Source organism: Cnephaeus nilssonii (assembly GCF_951640355.1).
Source record: "Cnephaeus nilssonii genome assembly, chromosome: 13".
Classification (NCBI taxonomy): Eukaryota; Metazoa; Chordata; class Mammalia; order Chiroptera; family Vespertilionidae; genus Cnephaeus; species Cnephaeus nilssonii.
In genome coordinates, this window is record NC_137084.1 from 30,555,214 (window position 1) to 30,573,116 (window position 17,903).

Genomic DNA, 17,903 nt, shown 5'->3' on the forward strand with positions numbered 1-17,903 from the left:
TGGAGAACTTTTCAGGCTCCAGGAGCATGGGGAAGGGGTGAAGGCAGTGACTAAGCCCCATCTTGTAGCCTAGCAACTGGTTAAGAAGCTGCTATAGGACTTGCCCCTGGCCCAGGAATGTGAGTGTGGTGGTGCCCAAGCCCAGTGGCATGGGAGGAGGGGAGGCATGGAGGGTCCACATCCAGGAGGCCAGAAACCTGACAAGTCACTCACGACACACATGGCGGATGCGTTGGCCTCAGTGGTGGTTGCCAAGGCCACGGCTGAACCCTCGGAGATGCTCTGGACTGGGGCCGAGCGCCCGGACTGCTCCGTGGTGGCCTCTCCCACTGGCTCTGCGGGGGGCCGAGGTCCTGCCGAGGTTCCATGGGCCTCGGGGAGTTGAGGGAGCAGAACCAGTGAGCTCTCTCGGGAGGCGGTCCTGGCCGAGACAGGGCTCAGGGGATGGGATGTGGGCACCAGCGGCACTGTGCCGGCCCAGGGATCCTTGGCCTCGGTCACCAAGGTAGCAAGAGTGTGGGCCACAGCAGGCGTGAGCGCTGTGGGCCCCTCCTGGGCAGAGCCATGTACCAAGGTGGGCAGAGACACCTGCTTGGACAGGATGGCCGTCTTCTCGGTGGTGCTCTTCCGTGGGGCAACAGATACTGTGGAGGCCACCCCCTCAGCCACAGTCGCCACTCCAGAGGTCGGCAATGTGGCTCCCAGAAGCGGGCCTGGAACTGTGCCTGCTGCCGGAGGGGTTGTGTGACCAGGTGGGTGCACCTGGGCCACCACAGCTGGGGTGAGAGGCAGTGCAGGGCTGAGGGGCCGAGCAGATGGAGTGGTGGCCATGGCGAGAGAGGTGGCCTGTTGCTGGAGGGGAGGGGTGATGACAGGGCCCTCGGGACCAGGAGTGGCCACTGGGGCAGATGTGCCCACCTTGGCCAGGGGTAGGCTGGTATCGGGGGGTAGGCCAGAGAGGAGCTGGGGGGGCCGAGTTGACTCCAGAGATACGAAGGGTGTGGCCCCCAGCCCATGGGCAACTGTGGGCAGGCCGGTGGCAGCCAGAGTGCCTGGGGGTGGCGCTGGAGGCCTGGTGGCTGTGGTGGTGTGCCCGGAGGGCTGGGGTGGGGCAGTGGGGAGTGGGCTGGGAAGTGGGGATGGCAGCAGGCCCGTGGGCTGGCCTGGGTCCAGGTGGACCTTCTCTGTGGGTGGCACCCTCTCCACTCCCTGGGTCGCCACAGGGCTGACAGGAGCCTGTTCTGCTGCTGCCCCAGGCTCGGCTGGGGGGCTGCTGGGACTGGGAATGGGCTGGGTCTGTTCGGGCTGGGGGATCCCTGTCCTGTTCGTGACCTTCGTTACTGCAGGTGTCAGCCAAGTCTCGCGGGACTCTGAGGAAGTGGGGTGCCTGGAGGTCACTGCAGGGGAAGCCACCGGCCTGGAGGAGGGACCTGCAGGCGAGCCCAGGCTCGGCAAGGCCTGCAGGGGTGTCGTCCTAACAGGCAAGGAGCCAGGGCCTGGGACCGTCACCGCTTTGGTCATGAGTGGGAAGCGAGGTGCAGGGGGTGACTGGGAGGAGACTGTAACGTTGGGGCTCCCTGCAAAGGTCACCGTTACCCTGGTCGTCTCCATGGCACCCAACCCCATGCCAGGTGTGGACATCTGCCGCAAATGGGGGAGGGATGAGGACCTTGGGGCATGAGGGGTGGTTGGGAGGCTGGCGGTCACTCCCTTGCTGGCTGGGGCCCCTGTGGCAGGGGCAGGGAGGTTAGATGCAGTGACCCCCAGGGGCTCCTGGGTGGGGGCTGGAGGCAGCGTTGGCCCCTCAGTGGCTGCCAGGGATGGGTTCAGGGCCGTGGTGAGTGGGGCAGCTGGGGTGAATGCTGGCCTATGGGAGGGGGCCCCGGGAGTGTCCTGTGGGAACTGTAGCTCCTGGTCCCTGGGGGTGGGCAGCTCTTGACTCGGAGGCAGGGTCTCATTGCCACGGGCCTCCGTGGGAACCAGAACTGCAGGCTCCACACCTGGGGCAGATGAGAGAGGAGGCTCAGACGGTGGGTGACTGCTGCCCAGGGGTCACACTGTGCAGGGCTGGGGTCAGACGGGCACCCTAGGTGAGCGGGGAAGACAGCTTCCCACGGCTGGTTAGGCTGCCTGACCAACCGCGGGCCTCTGCCACGTGGATGACTCAGAGAAGCCAGCGGGTCTGGGCTCTGCCACGTGACTCCAAGCCAGTCCCTTCCTTACTCTGGGCCTCATTTTTCCTCTGTGAAATCTGGAGAATGGGCTGGATGAGGTCTCAGCCTGCTCTACAGTGTTCTTCCGGAGGCCCCTCAGCTGACCCGGCCTGTCCAGGGACCTGGGAGGTCTGGGTATGATGGGTCCGTGAGACCCTGGGGTTTACAGCGAATCCGAGGGAGGGATGAGAAATGCAGGCCACTCACAGTCCTCCACGTAGACGCATCTCTGTGTGACTTCATCCAGGACCTTGGGAGTAGGGCATACAGGCACACAGCCTTCCACCCTGGGGACAGAGCAGGGAGGGTTAGTGGTCGGGAATGTGAGAGGGTCACCTCTTTGCACCTGCATTGAGCACAGGCCCCATCCTTTCTTATGATGTGTGTGTGCTCTTATCATGTACACACTCCCATGAACCTCCATATCCTGTCACATATCACACAGAAGCACACATACCCTAACATGCATGCTGCACACTCCTGCCCTCAGACTGAGAGGGAAACACACAAACAAGGTCCAGCTATGTACACACTGTGCACTCACTTGCATGTGCTCACATGTGCCTCTATTCAGGCACATTCTCACACACACCCCCATGCCTGCAGGACTCAAAAATATTCACACAGATATACATACACGTCCACACAGACCATTACAAACATCAGTGTACACACGCTCGTGCGCACAGCTGCACCAACACCCAAACACATGCAGCTCAGACACATGCGTGCACACAGCTGTACAAGCCCGGGCACACCTTACACACAAACACACACGGGGCTCAGCTATATGCACATTGTGCACAAAGAGATAGTCACATATGCCCAGATGAGGCACGTTCATCTGGTACACACCCCACATACACACAGCACACATGTGTATATAAGTATATGTGAGTACACACACACCTCAACATATGCTTATGCCTCCGCTCACAGGTGACATAAAAGCCCATTCCACATATGTATGCTCTACATGCTAGTGCACATACCTTGATGCCATGCCATCTCACCTGGGCACATCCTGGCAGCTGGCTGCCCTGGGGTCCCGGCAGGTTTGGAAGCAGGGGCTAGCACAGGCATCATAGCGCCACTCACAGATGGGGTAGGCAGCCCCTGATGGCTTGGCATCTGGAACGTCACCCGCCCCAGAGTCTGAGGACTGGGCATCAGTGCCAGAGCACAGAGGCAATCCAGCTCAGCCCGCGCCCGCGCCCGCCCCGCCCCACCCGTGGAAGAGACAAATGGACTCGTGTGGGAAAAGTGGAGACAAATAAATAAGAGCCAACCTCAGGGAACACTGTGTGGCTGAGAGCTGGGGTCAGTGCCTGGAGGGTCCTTGGAGTGGGGTCCGGGAACTTGGTGAAAGGGCTGAGGAAGGGGGTGCTATGGAGCAGGCATTGGAGCTGGGCTTTGAGGGGTGACGGAAGAGGAGGCTGTGACCCCTGATCTCTTCATAAGGCTGCCTGTCACCCTACCCCTCTGAGACCTTGGTGGTCAGGCTCGCCCTGCACCCCAGGACACAATCCCATCCTTCCTGCTCTGCCTCTGGCCAGGCCACTGCAGACCTCCAGGGAGCCAGGAGGCGTTCCCCTGAGGGTGGGGGAGGTGTTGGGCAATCCCCGCCCCTCTCAGGCAAGGCCCTGTGGGGCATCTGGCCCCAGACAAGGGGGAGCTATTCTTTACAAGCCATCCCCTTTGTAGCCAGTCTCGGGACCAGATGCGTGGTTTGTCTGAGCACTGTCTTTGTTGCCCCTAGTAACTTGGGCTACTAATAATAACAACAGCTGACTCAAATAGCACCAAGTAGGGTGCTCAACATTTCACACAAGGATGCACGCATTCATCCTCACAATAATCTTACGAAGTAGCATTATTATTATTATTCCCATTTTATAGATGAAGAAACTGAGGCACACAAGCTGCTGGGGAAATTAAACTCTCCCAGGGGAGAGTTCCTCGTAAAACGCCCCGTGGCCAGTGCCTTGCAAATGAAGGATCCTCAGGGGAAGAGGGTATAGCCTCTGCGGGGCTTCAAGGCAGACAAGACCCCAGACCTCCCTGGCACAAGTGAGGGTCTCTGCTCCTGGCCCCACCCTGCAGCCCCTTCCTGACCTCCTAGCCCCCGCACTGCTGCTGACGGTGAAGGAACCTGCTTTTCCAAGACCCTTGGGACCAGCACCGAGAACTTCACTACGAGCCAGGCCCAGAGCAAAGCCCACGCGATACATTCAGTCGCCCACAATAACCCTGAGGCAAACGTCGCCGTTGTTCAGGTGAAGAAACGGTCAGGGAGGGGCGTTCTCCTCCAGCGCCAAGGACCCGGGTCAGCATTCGAACCCAAGGCAGCCTGGCTTCAGAGCCTGGGCTCACCCACTCTGCCTCAGGGTCTTCCAGAAAGGGACACAGCCCTGCCATCATGGCCAGTGATGACTCTGTCCTGGGTGGGGTTCTTGGTGGACTGGATAGATGACCGCTGAATGTCAGCGTGAGCTGGCCCAGCCTGGTGTGTGTGTGTGTGGTGGTGGTGGTGGGGGGGGGGGGTGTATGAGTGGGGGTGATAAGTGAACAGCCTGGCTGGAGACACATTTACACACATGTGGATTCATTCATATAGTGGGAGGTGCCCTCACAGGCATGAACACACATGCACACATATGGGTCAGAGAGGCCGGCCTGGAGCGGTAAAGCAATTGTGATCACTGCCTCCAGGGTCCAGGCAGAGGCTAAGTCGTTAGGGCAGACACACCCGGCAGGGGGATGGCAAAGCCCTGGGACCCTTCCCAGGCCTGGCTGGAAAGTTCACGGTGCTGCCCCGTCACAGGGTCCCGGGCCTCCAAGGGGGCAGGGAGAGGCTGCGGGCTCACAGGGCAGGCATGTGCCCCCGTCGGCACGAAACCTGAGCCAGAGAGCTGCGCAAGCAGCGGCCACGATCCCTTCTCGCTGTGTTTCCACAAAGGCCGCCCTATTTTTAGACCGTGGAACTGGCCTGTGGGAGTAGGCAGGACCCGGGAAGCTGGGTGGGCCCCGAGCCACGCTGCCCACACTCCTCAGGCCACCAACATGGAGGCCAGGACACTTCCCACCTCAGGGTGCCACCCACGTGGCCTCCTGGTGCCAGAAGAGTGAGTGAGGATTCCGTCTCTTGGGGGCAGAAGGAAGGGGAATAAGGAGAGGGCAGGAAGGGCACTTGAGCGAGGGGCTGAGGGGCTGAGGGTAAGGGCAGGGTGGACACCTACCCAGAAGGCGGAAGAGTGTGCCCCGGCGGAAGACCTCCGAGTGTTCATATGGCCGCAGGGCCAGCGTGGGGCCTGACACGTAAAGGAAAGAGCCAGGCTCCGCCAGGGACTCCAGGGCCACCAGGCCTGGCCGCCAGGTCCCCTGGTGCAGTGAGAAGGAGGCGCGGTGGTGGAAGGCATCGCTGCCCTGCCACTTGGCCAGTCCCAGAGACCCATTGGCTGTGACGTGGAGGAAGAAGTTGGGTCTGTCCGCTGCCTCCAGGGACACCACATCCGGATCTGCAGAGAGCCACATGGTGAGGTCAACGCAGAGAGAGGCCCTGATGGGGGGCAGAACTGGGCACCCATTTCACTCTCGGTGACACAGGACGGCACACACTCTGTGGAGAGCTGGGACCTGCTCCTCCGTGCCTGCCCGCCTCCCCTTGGCCCACCTCCTCTGCCTGCTGGCTGCCCCCCTGTGCGCCTCCCTTCCCCAGGGCAGGTGGAGGGTTAGAGAAGCCACCGACTGCCAAACCTCGGGAGGTGAGCGACCTCCCTCCCTTCCTTCCACAAACACTTTGAGGACACCCCCTGTGCCAGGTGCAATTCTAGATGCCAGGGACACAACAGTGGCCAGGACAGACAGACAAGGCCGCCCTGGTGGAGTTGTGTTTTATTGGTCACACCGGACAAGCTGGGCGTGGTGATTTGCCAGATTTCAGCGACCCCAGCGTGGTCCTCCTCCTCACAGCATCCCAGAGGGTCAGAGCTGGTGGAACTCGGGGACCCTGAGTCCAACCCCAGAGAGGAAAACCGTGTCCCAGCGGGAAGGCCCTTGCCCAGAGCCTGATTCCCTCCTTCCTCCTATATCCACAAGAACCCGTTTCTAAAGAGGGGGGCTCACGGCTGGCTGGATCCCCCCCCACCCAAGACATCCTCTACTCTCCATTTTTCCTCATCACAATCTTTCCCACCCCTCAAGACCCATTTCAAGGGACACCTCCTCCACGCAGCCACCCAAGATCTCACCTGGAAGGCACTTTCTCTTTTGCTGTCCAGTACCTTGTATATAGTAGCGGGGGTGCCGGGGGGAGCACAGGATGGAATGGGGGTGGGAGCCTAGGTCCTCACTGGGTCTGCCCCCTGCCCCCAGCTGCCCAAAAAACCCAGGCCTGACTGAGATGGAGGCTGGACTCTGGACCCAACTTCTTCCTCCCCACAGCGATGCTCTCCAAGGCCAGGCTGCTCTGGTGCTCTTAATATGCCCGTAAAACCACTGGAGAATCAACACTTCCTCTAGTGCAGACCTTACTAGACTAAAATATTGAGTGGAGAACAGAAAATTCCCACTAAGAGATGGCCTATCACAGTGGTCGGCAAACTCATTAGTCAACAGAGCCAAACATCAACAGTACAACGATTGAAATTTCTTTAGAGAGCCAAATTTTTTAAACTTAAACTATACAGGTAGGTACATTGTTATTAACTTAATTAGGGTACTCCTAAGCTGGCCTTTGCTAAAAACTCAAGGGGCCAAAGAGCCGCATGTGGCTCGCAAGCCGCAGTTTGCTGACCACTGGTTTAGAGCAAGCATGTCAAACTCCTGGCCCGAGGGCCGCATGTGGCCCACAACGAATAATTTTGCGGCCCAGCCAATATAACGGTATGTAAGAAACATTTTAATAAAAATTTCATAACTTAATTTTTACAATATCCTGTTATACATAATTATTAATAATGAACCTCAACGTTTGCTAATGACTGACTACTATAATCGTGTTGCATTCATCTCCCTTACGCGCCTTACACGCAGGTGCACCATTTCTCTCCACTAATACCAGCAGCGAATATTTTAGCAGCCAATTGCCACATCATTAGTCTTGGACTGGTTTGTTTGGTGTGCGCAACAGGAAATATTTCGCTTTCGGAGAACAAGAAAAATAGGTTTATTTGCGTTACACTTATTAATTTGTGCAGTTATTCAGTGTCTGGTAAGTTAATGTTCAAGAAAAAATATTAATTTTTATTAAAATGTTCCGTTATTTTTATGTTAACGATGACTCATTTATTTCAGCCCTTTGTATTCAGCATGTCTCTATCGAAATAAACCTACGTTTCTATGAAATTGAAGCTTTTGTTTTCTTGCGGCCTACATCAACTTAAGCCTTGCTTATTTGGCCCGTGTGAGCCTTTGAGTTTGACTTGCTTGGGTTAGAGCCTCAGCACCTTCCCTCCTCTGGTGATGCCTCCCCCAGAGGCGGCCTTACCGTGGGCCTTGGCCTTGTCCAGGGCAGCCGTCAGCAGGAAGTTCACGATGTCCCCCGGGGCCACCTCCTCTGCGCTCACTAGGACTACGGCACCGCCTGCCGCCTTCATGGCCACGCGGGCACCACCGGCCCCCTGGCTGGCCAGCTGGTAGGGGCCCTTCCCTAGTGCTGGAGAGAAAGGGCCGGTCACGAGGCCTGCCTCCTGGGGCCTTTGCCCACCTCCCGTCCTGCCAGAGGTGGGGCTGAGGGAGGGTGCCAAGGAGGTGCTGTTGGTCACTTCCCTCACCCCAAGCTCTAGGGACCTCGATTTCCATGAGAAGGAAGGACAGGAACTTGAGGCTGTCATCCTTGACGGGGACCGGCATAGCGCCTGCGTAATTTCACAGGAAGCCTGGGAACAAGGTCACCCACAGGGGTCATCTGGACCCCCGAAAAGACTCTCCATGGGCCTGTCCCCCTGCCTGAGACTCTACACTGCCAGCCACTGCTCTATTCGGGGTCCCCCTTGGGAGGAGATAGCAGACCTGGTCTCTGCCCACCCCGGCCTGAGGGATGAAGGCCAGGAGAGCTTGGGCTCAGCACTAGTGTTTCCTTATTCCAAGCCTGTGCCACTTTTGTGTCTCGTGGGTTCCTGCATCGTCAGTACAGGCTGGTTTCCTGGACAATTGTAACAGCCTCGTGAGTGACCTCCCTGCCTCTGGTGTGCTCCCCACCTCCAGCGCCTCCTCCCCAAGTGCCCGAGTCACCTTCCTGACACACTCCGTGCTGGGACTCATCAGTAGCTCCCATTGCCCTCAGGAGAGAATCCAAGAGCCCAGATTGAATTCGGGGGCCTTTCATGCCCAGCCCCTGCCTACCCCCCACCTCCCCACTCCTTTGCCCCTGCCACACTAACTTCTCTTGTTGTTCCTTGAAAGAGCCTGCTGTGTCCTGCCTCGTGTCTCCACGCATGCTGCCCCCTCCCGGCCCCTCAGGGTAGTCCTCCCACTTTGTGCCTGGCAAACGCCTCCTCGATCTCTGGGGCCCAGCTCAAATGTCACCTCCATGGTGAAGCTCTCCCTGTACCCCTCCTGCCACACACAAACATTGCCCCTCCCACTGGGTCCCAGCAGCCCTTGGAGCACGACACGACACAGCCATCGCAGCTCCCATGAGGGATCTCAGTCGGGGGTCCCTGTGTGTCTCCTCTCCTAGGTGGGAGCCAGGCAGCGCTGTGCCTGTACATGGTTAATAATCAGCCCTCAAAAACAAACCCCAATGTGTAGCGTTTGCTGGTTTCCACGCTGTAAACACTCCCACCAGTGGTCAATGTCAAACTACCAACTGAATGCGGAGTTGGGGACACACAGTTGGCTCTAGAGAGCCGGTGTGGGCCAGCTCAGCCAGCGCCCCCCTGTGACAGCTCTCGTTGACCATCGACTCCCCAGCACCCGGCAAGGGCCTGGACCAGAGAAAGTGTGGGAGAAAAGCAGAGCGAGGAATGGACGGGTGGGTGGGTGGGTGGGTAGGTGGAGGATGCTAGAAACAGCCTGTCCTTTGCCAGTTACTGCTGCCCAAAATGCCACAGAAGGGAGAGACTCTGCTCAGAGCTGTCTTGCTGAAATGTCTTGCCTGATGTCAGACAGACACCGCCTGTCCCAGGGACCACAGTTCTCCCATCACAGATTTATTCCTTCAGGAGCCCGGAGGCGCTAACACATAAGTGGGACTGCAGTCCCTGTGAATTAGGCTGTGCCCTGGCCGAGCCCTCATCATTCAGACCCCCTAACTGGTATCTTTGTCTCTGATTGGTCCCCTATCATTTCTCCTGGCTGTACTCTTTCCAGGGAGATGTTTTTCAATCCAAAATCTGAGAATGCAGGCAACTGGACAAGAGGACAGAGCCTTGGGCCCATACCCACAAAGGCCTGCTCCTGGCAGGATGGTGCCTGGAAGGGACGAGTGGGGGAGAGGGTGTGCATTGGAGGTCAAAGGTGAATGACACCAAGGACCTGCTGAGCATCTAACTCTGCCAAGGTCTGACCTTGGCCCAGCTGGACAGAGATCAGTGCCAGAAACTACTCCTGGGCAGCCCTCCTCCCACTGCCCACTGACCCCAGTGATTAAATTGACTAATTGGCTCTAACGCCTCCCTGGGGTCTTCACTCTAGTTATGACCTGTGTTTTCACTCTGGTTAATGCAGGGGAGGGAGCATATTCTGGGACCCTACGACCCTGGCTAAATTTGATGACCAATCTGATGGGCTGAGCCAGGCCATCCTTGGGGAGAGCAGTTTGCATTTGCCGTTGCCAACTTAAAACTTCGGTAAACCCCAGACAATGTCCCATGGGCCTGATGAGCTAGATTATGAGGGTCGTGGGGTGGCCCACTGGTTTTTACTTCCTGGTGAAGCTGCCCTCATGAGCATAATCCCCAGGAAGCTGGCCTGGCCTGGGTTCCATATAAGCTGCTGGGTACAGAGTTCTGGGGCATCCCTGAGCCCTTCACTGTCCGGGCTCTCTCTGCATGACAGGGTCCCTCCCTGCCCCACGTCACAGCTCTTCCAGGGCCAGGATGGCTGCTGCTGGGGCATCAGGTCAGGGCTGGCAGTGCCCCGGCCCCAAGGTTCCACTTGGGGAGGACGGCCTTACCTTTGTTAAAGAAGTCGCAGTCGTATGCTGAAAGAGAGAGAACAGCCTTCTCAGGAAGCTGGAACAGATGGCAGAGCCAAGGCCCCAGCATCCCGGCTCTTCCTCCTTCCCCAAGGGGCGGACCTGGCCTGCCTCCCGAACTCCAAGATTGAGGCATGGGCATTATGTTCGGATATCTTGAGCTGTAGTAAATACAATGGCTCCTCTCTGTGCCCCCACACAAAGCTCAAAGCCGGCCCAGAGGAGGCACTGAGCATTTATCAAGAGAAAGAATGAATGAATGTTGGGAAGAAGGGTATGTTTTGTGTGGCCCCACAGGGCAAGATTAGAATCAAGGGGTGGGAGTTCCAATCGGAAAAGTTGCGGAAGGTCGCAGAGGAAAGCAAGCACCAGATAGAAGTCAGTCTGTCAAGAACCTTGGATGGAAAGGGACCAGGTGAGTCCAAGATCCAAGATCCCTGGGTGCAGTTTCCACCAGGCTTTCACAAGCTCCTCTAAGCGTGTGCTCAGCGCGCCCTCTAGTGGCCAGGTCTAGCAACACAGCCTTTTCCCCTGGCTCCTCAGCCACAGTCAGTGGGTTGGGGTAAGCTGGGGACCTTGAAAAGGGCACCTAAATCCAGGAGCAAGGCTATGAGGAGCCAGTTGGGTAGACCTGGGATAAGTGGGGAGGGGCTTCTCCATTCATAGGTGTGACCTGAAGAGAGCCACCAACTCCACCCCACAGCCCAAACCCCCTAATTAACACTACTGCTTTGCAGGGGTCAGAAGATTGATCTGCTGTATTGCTATGGGTAAGTACCTGCCTCTCCTCACATGTGGATCAGAAAACTGAACTAGAAAATTAGAAGATCTCTGAGCCTCTGGTTTCAGGTGTGTACCAGGCTCATGGCAGGTCACCCAGGATTGTCAAGAGCCGGCTCTCTAAAGTCAGGCCTGGGTTAACCCCATCTCTCTCACTGGTGGGCTGTGCACACTGGGACAAGTTACACAACCTCTCTGTCACTTAGTACCCTCCTCTCTCAGACGGGACCACAGCTAGCATCTGCCCCATAGACTTGTGATGCTGGACGAGGGTAAGGCAAGGACTCACCTCGGTGCAAAATTTAAGGAGGCATCAAAAATCTTAGTAATCAATTTCTATATATGTTCATCAACATTTTTTAAATTTCAAAATCAATGCAAAATACCCATGATGAATAAAATATCAAAATTTAAAAATAAAGATAGGATGAGTGACTGCACCTTGCCGAGTGATACTGGAGCCCGAGGCCAAAGGAAAAATCAATAATACTAATACTGTCGTTCCTTAAAATGTTGATATTTTGTTCATCAAAGTCATTTTTATATTCGTTTTGGTTTTTAAAATGTAGGGCCAACGTATGACGTACGTTGTGCCCCACTGAGTGTCTCGCTTGCCTTGCCCTAGCCCTGGGCCTGAGTATTAGCGAGTTAACGCACAGAAGGCACAGGGCCTGGCGCACAGCAGATTCTGTTCAATGTGGGTCCCCTTCTCCTTCCCGGAGGATTTGTATCAGAAAAGGAGAGGGAGAAGGAGAGGGAGCAGCAGACGGCAGGAGGACCCAGGGCATTGGTGGTGGAAGGGTCTCAGGGGAAAACAGGCAGGAAAAGGGAAGCCAAAGGCCGCTTCTGCTCCCCCTTCTTCCTGAGGTCATCCTGCCTGGAGCCCCAGGGCTCAGGACATGCCAGCACCCACGTCGCCATGACATATGACAGCAATGGCTAGAGCATCGTGCCGAGCGCTTTACAGGTGCTGCCTCATCTAAATCTCACAGCACCCTGCGAGGTAGGTACAGTTCTCCTAACCCTCGATTACAACTCAGGGCAAGCAATGTGCCCAGGTCACCCTGCTCGATGGAGCTTGAGTCTGAACCCAGAGAGTTCAGCCCCAAGGCCTGTGTAATAACCATAGCATCTCAAAGTGAGGCGTGCTTGCACCAGGAAGATCACTGTTATGCAGAAAGAAATAATAAATAATAATAAAGATGTAATATGCAAATGGTCGTTATGCCGTGAAGCGTAACGACCTACCGTGTAACTACCGGATCACGATCAGCAGGAGGGTGGGGCAGCGAGCTACAAGCGGGCAGCAGAGAGCTACAGGAGGGGGCAGGGCAGCAAGCTATGAGGGGGGGTGAGGGAAGGGGGGTGGAGGGAGCTACAGGAGAGTGGGGCAGCAGGTGGAGAGCTACTGGAGGGCAGCAGCGAGCTACTGGCGAGTTACTGGCACATGGATTCGTGTGCAGGGCTACTAGTATCACTCGGCAAGTATACTAGTACTTTTGCTGTCACTCATCCTATCTTTATTTTTAAATTTTGATATTTTATTCATCATGGGTATTTTGCATTGATTTTGAAATTTAAAAAATATTGATGAACATATTAGAAATTGATTACTAAGATTTTTTATGCCTCCTTAAATTTTCAACCAAGGTGAGTCCTTGCCTTACCCTAGTCCAGCATCATAAGTCTATGGGGCAGATACTAGCTGTGGTTCCGTCTGAGAGAGGAGGGCAATAAGTGACAGAGAGTTTACATAACTTGTCCCAGTGTGCACAGCTGACCAGTGAGAGAGATGGGGTTAACCCAGGCCTGACTTTAGAGAGCCGGCTCTTGACAATCCTGGGTGACATGCCACGAATCTGGTACACACCTGAATAATTTAAATTTCTACATATTTTGTTTCATTTTTAAATATATACTTTTTAATCTATTTTGTGATATACATTTATGCTAATAATATACACATGTATGTGTACCTGTGTATGCATATGTGTGTGTGTTCAAAATATTTTTACTTGATAACGAGTGTGCAACCAAAAGTGTTCGCAGACCACAAGGCCCTAGGTATACTGATGTCGTGGGCTGCCTCTGACAGCAGGTCTCAGCTGTCAGAGGGCTTTTGCATTCACTACCCCATTTGACCCTCACAATAAACCTGGTGGGACAAGTCTATTCTTTTTCAGATGAGAATGTTGAGTCCCAGGGAGGTTGGGGGCTTGAGGTCACACAGCTCACAAATGGCAGCTCTGAGTCTGGAATCCGACTCCTGACTCCTCTAGCAAAGTGGTTAAGAGCACAGGTTTTCAGGCAGGCTCCACTGCTAACCTGTGTGAACTTGAGCATCTTATTTAATCTCTCCCTCTCTCTCTAACCTGTTTCTTCAACTCTAAAACAGGAATAAACAGTCCTCTTCATAGGACAGTTGGTAAAGAATCTATAATAATAAAAGCATAATATGCTAATTAGACTGGACAGCCAAACGATCTTCCGATGACCTTCCAGGCGAAGCCGGGGCTGTGAGGGCCAAGCCCTTTGCATGAATTTCGTGCATCGGGCCTCTAGATAATGAATGATACACACAGAGCAGTTGGTGCCTGGCACAGAATAAATACTTAATGAATGCTAGACAGAGTGATGGTCCCCCCCCCCCCCAGGCCTGCCCACAGAGGGCCCCACTCTCCCCCTCAGGTGATTGGACACTCACGGCAGAGACGTGGGGTCCGCCAGTCGATGGCCACCCCGTGCTGGCAGCACTGGTGGGCATAGGCGGACACGCTGGCACAGAAGCACTCACAGTCACCGCCCCGGCTACACCCACAGGTGTCCGTCAGGCAGTTTGAGTAAAACCAAGTGACATCAACCTAGAGGAGGTCAGAAGTCAGAGGTCAGAGGACAGACCCTGAATGTTTGCCCGGAAGCGTCTCAGCTGATGCCAATCAGCCTCAGGGAGCAGCAGAAACACGAAGGGACCACAGGATGGCGTGAGCTGCCGTGCAGGGTCAGGGCCTAAGCCATTGGATCCCGGGGCTGGAGGTGTAGCTGAGGAGCAGACTTGGGTAAGAACTGCCAGCCCCGGCCAGAGACAGCTGCCTTGGGGGCCTGGAGGCTGCGGAGCAGAGCTGAGCCCCAGCCACAGCAGGAGGGTGTGGGGTCACTGTCCAGAAGAACTTCCTGCCCGGGGAAGAGCCAGGTGGAGATAGGCTCAAAAGGGCACAGCTCTGTCTGTCTGTCTGTCTGTCCGTCCTGGGTTGTCTGGGGAAACAGGACAGACTATTTCATCCGAGCGGGAGGCAGGGGAACGGCAGCGATGCGTCTCCCTTCTAGGCCTGAGGTGTCTCTCCCAAGGCATGATGGGGGTTGGGGTCTGAGAGCAGGAGGGATCCCAGGAAGGGTGGGGTCAGGAGTGGCCTGGCTGGGGCCCACTCACCACAGGGTGGCAGGTCTCAAACACCTCGCTGAGCAGGATGCTGCACTCCTTCTTGGCAAACGGTTCTCGGAGAGGATTCAGCACACACGTGTCCCGGGCATCGAGGGTGTCTGGGCACTGAGGGCGAAGGCAGGGCTGTTGACCTCCCTACCCCCCGAACACCTGTTGCCAGATGTGGTCAGACAGACTCTTAGAGTGACCCCCTGGTCCCACCTCCTGGGGTTCATGTCCTTGTATCATCCCCTCCCCGTGAGCGTGGGAGGGGCTTAGAACTGGCTTTAAACCAACAGAAGACGGCGAAGGTGATGGATGGATGTGGTTGAGTCAGTGATCGCGTGACTCGGTTGCATTATGTGTAGAGCCCATCTTGCTGGAGCCTCCCCAGACAACAGCCAGCAAAAAACTGAAGCTCTCCGTTCCACGGTTGCAAAGAACTGAACGCTATCGGCTGCCACGTGAGTAGGCGAGGAAGCAGATCCTCCCACCCCACCTCCGAATGAAAGCCCAGCCGAAGCAGACAGCTTGACTGCAGCCGGTGGTACCTGACGCAGAGGACCAGGCAGCCGTGCCCTGACTCCTGACCCACAGAAACAGATCATACGTGTGGATGGCTGACTGCCGGTTAGCCCGCGGGACTGTTGCTGCACAGCTATAGATAACACGATTTCCTGATGTCCGCTGACCCTCTTCCCTCAGGCCTACGTTTTCACTACCGCCTCCCTGGGAAATGCCCAAGGGGAGTAGCAGGAAAGAAATCGAAGTGGGGTGGATGGAAGATGGGGGTGGGGGGCGGGCCATGACTACCAGCTCTCCTGACCCCAGTCCACAGAGGCTCATCTCCGTCTGCTCCCCAACAGAGAATTAAGGACCCAAAACTACTCAGTCCAGGAAAGGCGACTATGTAACACTCATCCCCACCCTCCACTGCTGCCCCAGGGCAGACATAACTAATCAGTTTTCCTTCCAGCTGAGCCTGACACAAGTCTTAGACATTTCTCCACGTAGCATCCCCGGCAGCCTCTTCTTGTGGACCAGAGTTGTCATATGAGGTGAACTCTACTCGCCACACCTCTCCTGGCACAACCCCTTCACAGAGGACCAGGGAAGATGGGACTTAAGGTTACCCACGTCACTGATGATCCAAGACAAGAACCCAGGTTCCGTGCTCACAGCTTGGCAGCCTCGGTCAGACATGTCCCAAACCTCCGGGACACCCTCCTCATTTCTGCCTCTGCTAATACTGTTCTCCCTTTTCAGTGGTCTCCTCTCTGATATATTCGTCCTTCCAAATTTGTCCTGTTCTCTAAGTACCACACTAGTTCCACCACATTCGGGAAGCCTTGTCAAATTGCCTCGACCCACATGGGTCTCTCTGTGCCAGACCTAGTGCCAGGCACTGGGGGCACAGACGTGGGTAAGATGGTGATGCTTCAACAAGCCTCGCCTTTCTGCTAGGTGGTCCTCTCTCCTAGGACAGAGACTGTCTCCTTCCCAGCTCCCCTCTCCACCCCCCCGCCCCCGGAGCCTGGTCCAGGGCAGGTGTGCACTGATTTGTGAGATGGGATGGTATGTGTCCCTGGGCCCTAGGATAGTCTGGGCTGGGGACGCAGCTCAGAGGCTGAGAGAACAGCTGCGGAGGCAGCCTCACACCAGTGTCCCTTTTGCTTGACCTGGGCCAGGTACTCTCGTGCAGGCCAGGGCCCAGCTCAGGGAGGCTTTACCTCAACTGCAGCCCAGCTGCTGCCAAATTCCTGGGGGTTCGTTAACTCTAAGTTCTCCAGGGTCCTCATCTCATTGATGGTTTTTAAGTCAAAGTTCCCACAGAGCCCCGCCAGCTGGCCCTGGAAGAAGAGAGGACACCATGTCAGCTGCAGGCTCGCCAGGGGTGAGCCGTGGGCAGGGGGTCGCCACGAGCCCAGGAGTCCGTCATGAACCCAGAAGCGACTACTGGGGTCCCAGGATGAAGAGGCGTAGGAGAAGGGTCAGAGGAGAAGGGGTGGGGAGGACAGGACAGAAGGCATGATGCTGCTGGCTCCCCCGTGAGGGTACAGCTCACCCACGGACCCCCAGTGGCTCGGCTCAGCCCCGGGCCGGAGCAGATGGCTCCTTGAGGGTGACTAGTCATGTGACTACCTGCCACTGTGGCCCGGCCTGGATGTGCACCGTGGTCCTCTGGTCCCATAAGAGGGTGATTTGCTCCCGTGGGAAATGCACCAGCGTGAAAAACCCTGCTCGCCACGTGTGGACCTCTTGCTTCTCGTCCAGGAAGCTCTCGGGACTCTAAGGCGACAGAGATGGTCATTCCTGAGGCCAAAGTGTCCCCCAGCACCTGGGGCAGCTGGGCCTGGCTACAAGTCACTGCCCAGCCCCAGGACCCCACCAACTCCTACGCCTCCCTCACACCTTGACATTGACCTCTGTGCTCCTGACCCTGGCCCAGGTATTCAATCTGAGCTGCTGATTCCAGGGCTCCCAGAGAAATCGCTGTGGTAAAGAAACTAGTCCTTAGCCCTCTTCTGCCCTCGGCCCCTGTTGACCTGCCAAGTGTCCCTACCACCTTCACCTGCACCGGCCCTTACGGGATTTCCTGAGTCGTCATCAAAGATGATGAGTGAGTTCCCAACGTTGATGGAAATAAATTTCCTGCAGATGATGCCAGAGCTGTAGCAGTTTACATTTTCTACAATCACAGAGAAGCTGACGTTTGATGTGCTCTGAGGAGAAAACAAATTAGTTTGGTGAAACCAGCGAGAGAAGGGGTCTGCTGAGAGGCACAGGCGTAGAGGGACATGAACTCTGAAGTGGTTTTCAACTCACTTCTACTTCTTACTAGCTGTGTGACTTTGGGCAACCTCCTTCAGTTTTCTGAAGCTCAGTTTCCTTTTGGGGGCACCTAGTGCAGTGTTTAGCATGTAATGACTCTCCAAAAAGTATCTGATGAGTGAATGAACGAATGAATGAATGAATGAATAATAGGATGACAGGCGTGTAGGGGAAGGGACACTGTCTCACATATAGTGATAATGGTAGGTGGCAGTGTAAGCCTTTCTGGAGGGCAATTTATAGACATTAAGCAATATTTTACATGTACATACTTCTTATAGCACTTTCACTTCTAAAAGTCTAGAAATACTTTCACAAAAGTACTCATTGTGCATTTAAATATTTGCAACAGCCTAAATATCCATCAATGAGGGAATAATAAAACGAACTAGAGCAGAATTCTCTGCAGAATTCAACAGGAAGAAGAAAGAAAAAGTATGCACTGACTATATGAGATAACGTTCAAGGTATACTGTTAAGTGGAAAAAAGCAAATTGTAGAAACTTATCCATATAAACGA

General features: G+C 55.6%; 1 protein-coding gene across 1 annotated transcript in view; it reads right to left on the reverse strand.

Moving 5' to 3' along the window:
* OTOG (otogelin) overlaps nt 1-17,903 on the reverse strand; it is a gene marked incomplete at both ends in the record, with an annotated part of 80,508 nt that overhangs the window by 24,715 nt on the left and 37,890 nt on the right. The window contains 11 exons of the mRNA XM_079788140.1: nt 214-2,000; nt 2,421-2,500; nt 3,227-3,344; nt 5,453-5,731; nt 7,702-7,869; nt 10,333-10,359; nt 13,838-13,994; nt 14,561-14,677; nt 16,282-16,401; nt 16,694-16,840; nt 17,140-17,274. Of these exons, the coding sequence (XP_079644266.1) occupies nt 214-2,000; nt 2,421-2,500; nt 3,227-3,344; nt 5,453-5,731; nt 7,702-7,869; nt 10,333-10,359; nt 13,838-13,994; nt 14,561-14,677; nt 16,282-16,401; nt 16,694-16,840; nt 17,140-17,274 (3,135 nt within the window). The remainder of the gene's footprint in view (nt 1-213; nt 2,001-2,420; nt 2,501-3,226; nt 3,345-5,452; nt 5,732-7,701; nt 7,870-10,332; nt 10,360-13,837; nt 13,995-14,560; nt 14,678-16,281; nt 16,402-16,693; nt 16,841-17,139; nt 17,275-17,903) is intronic.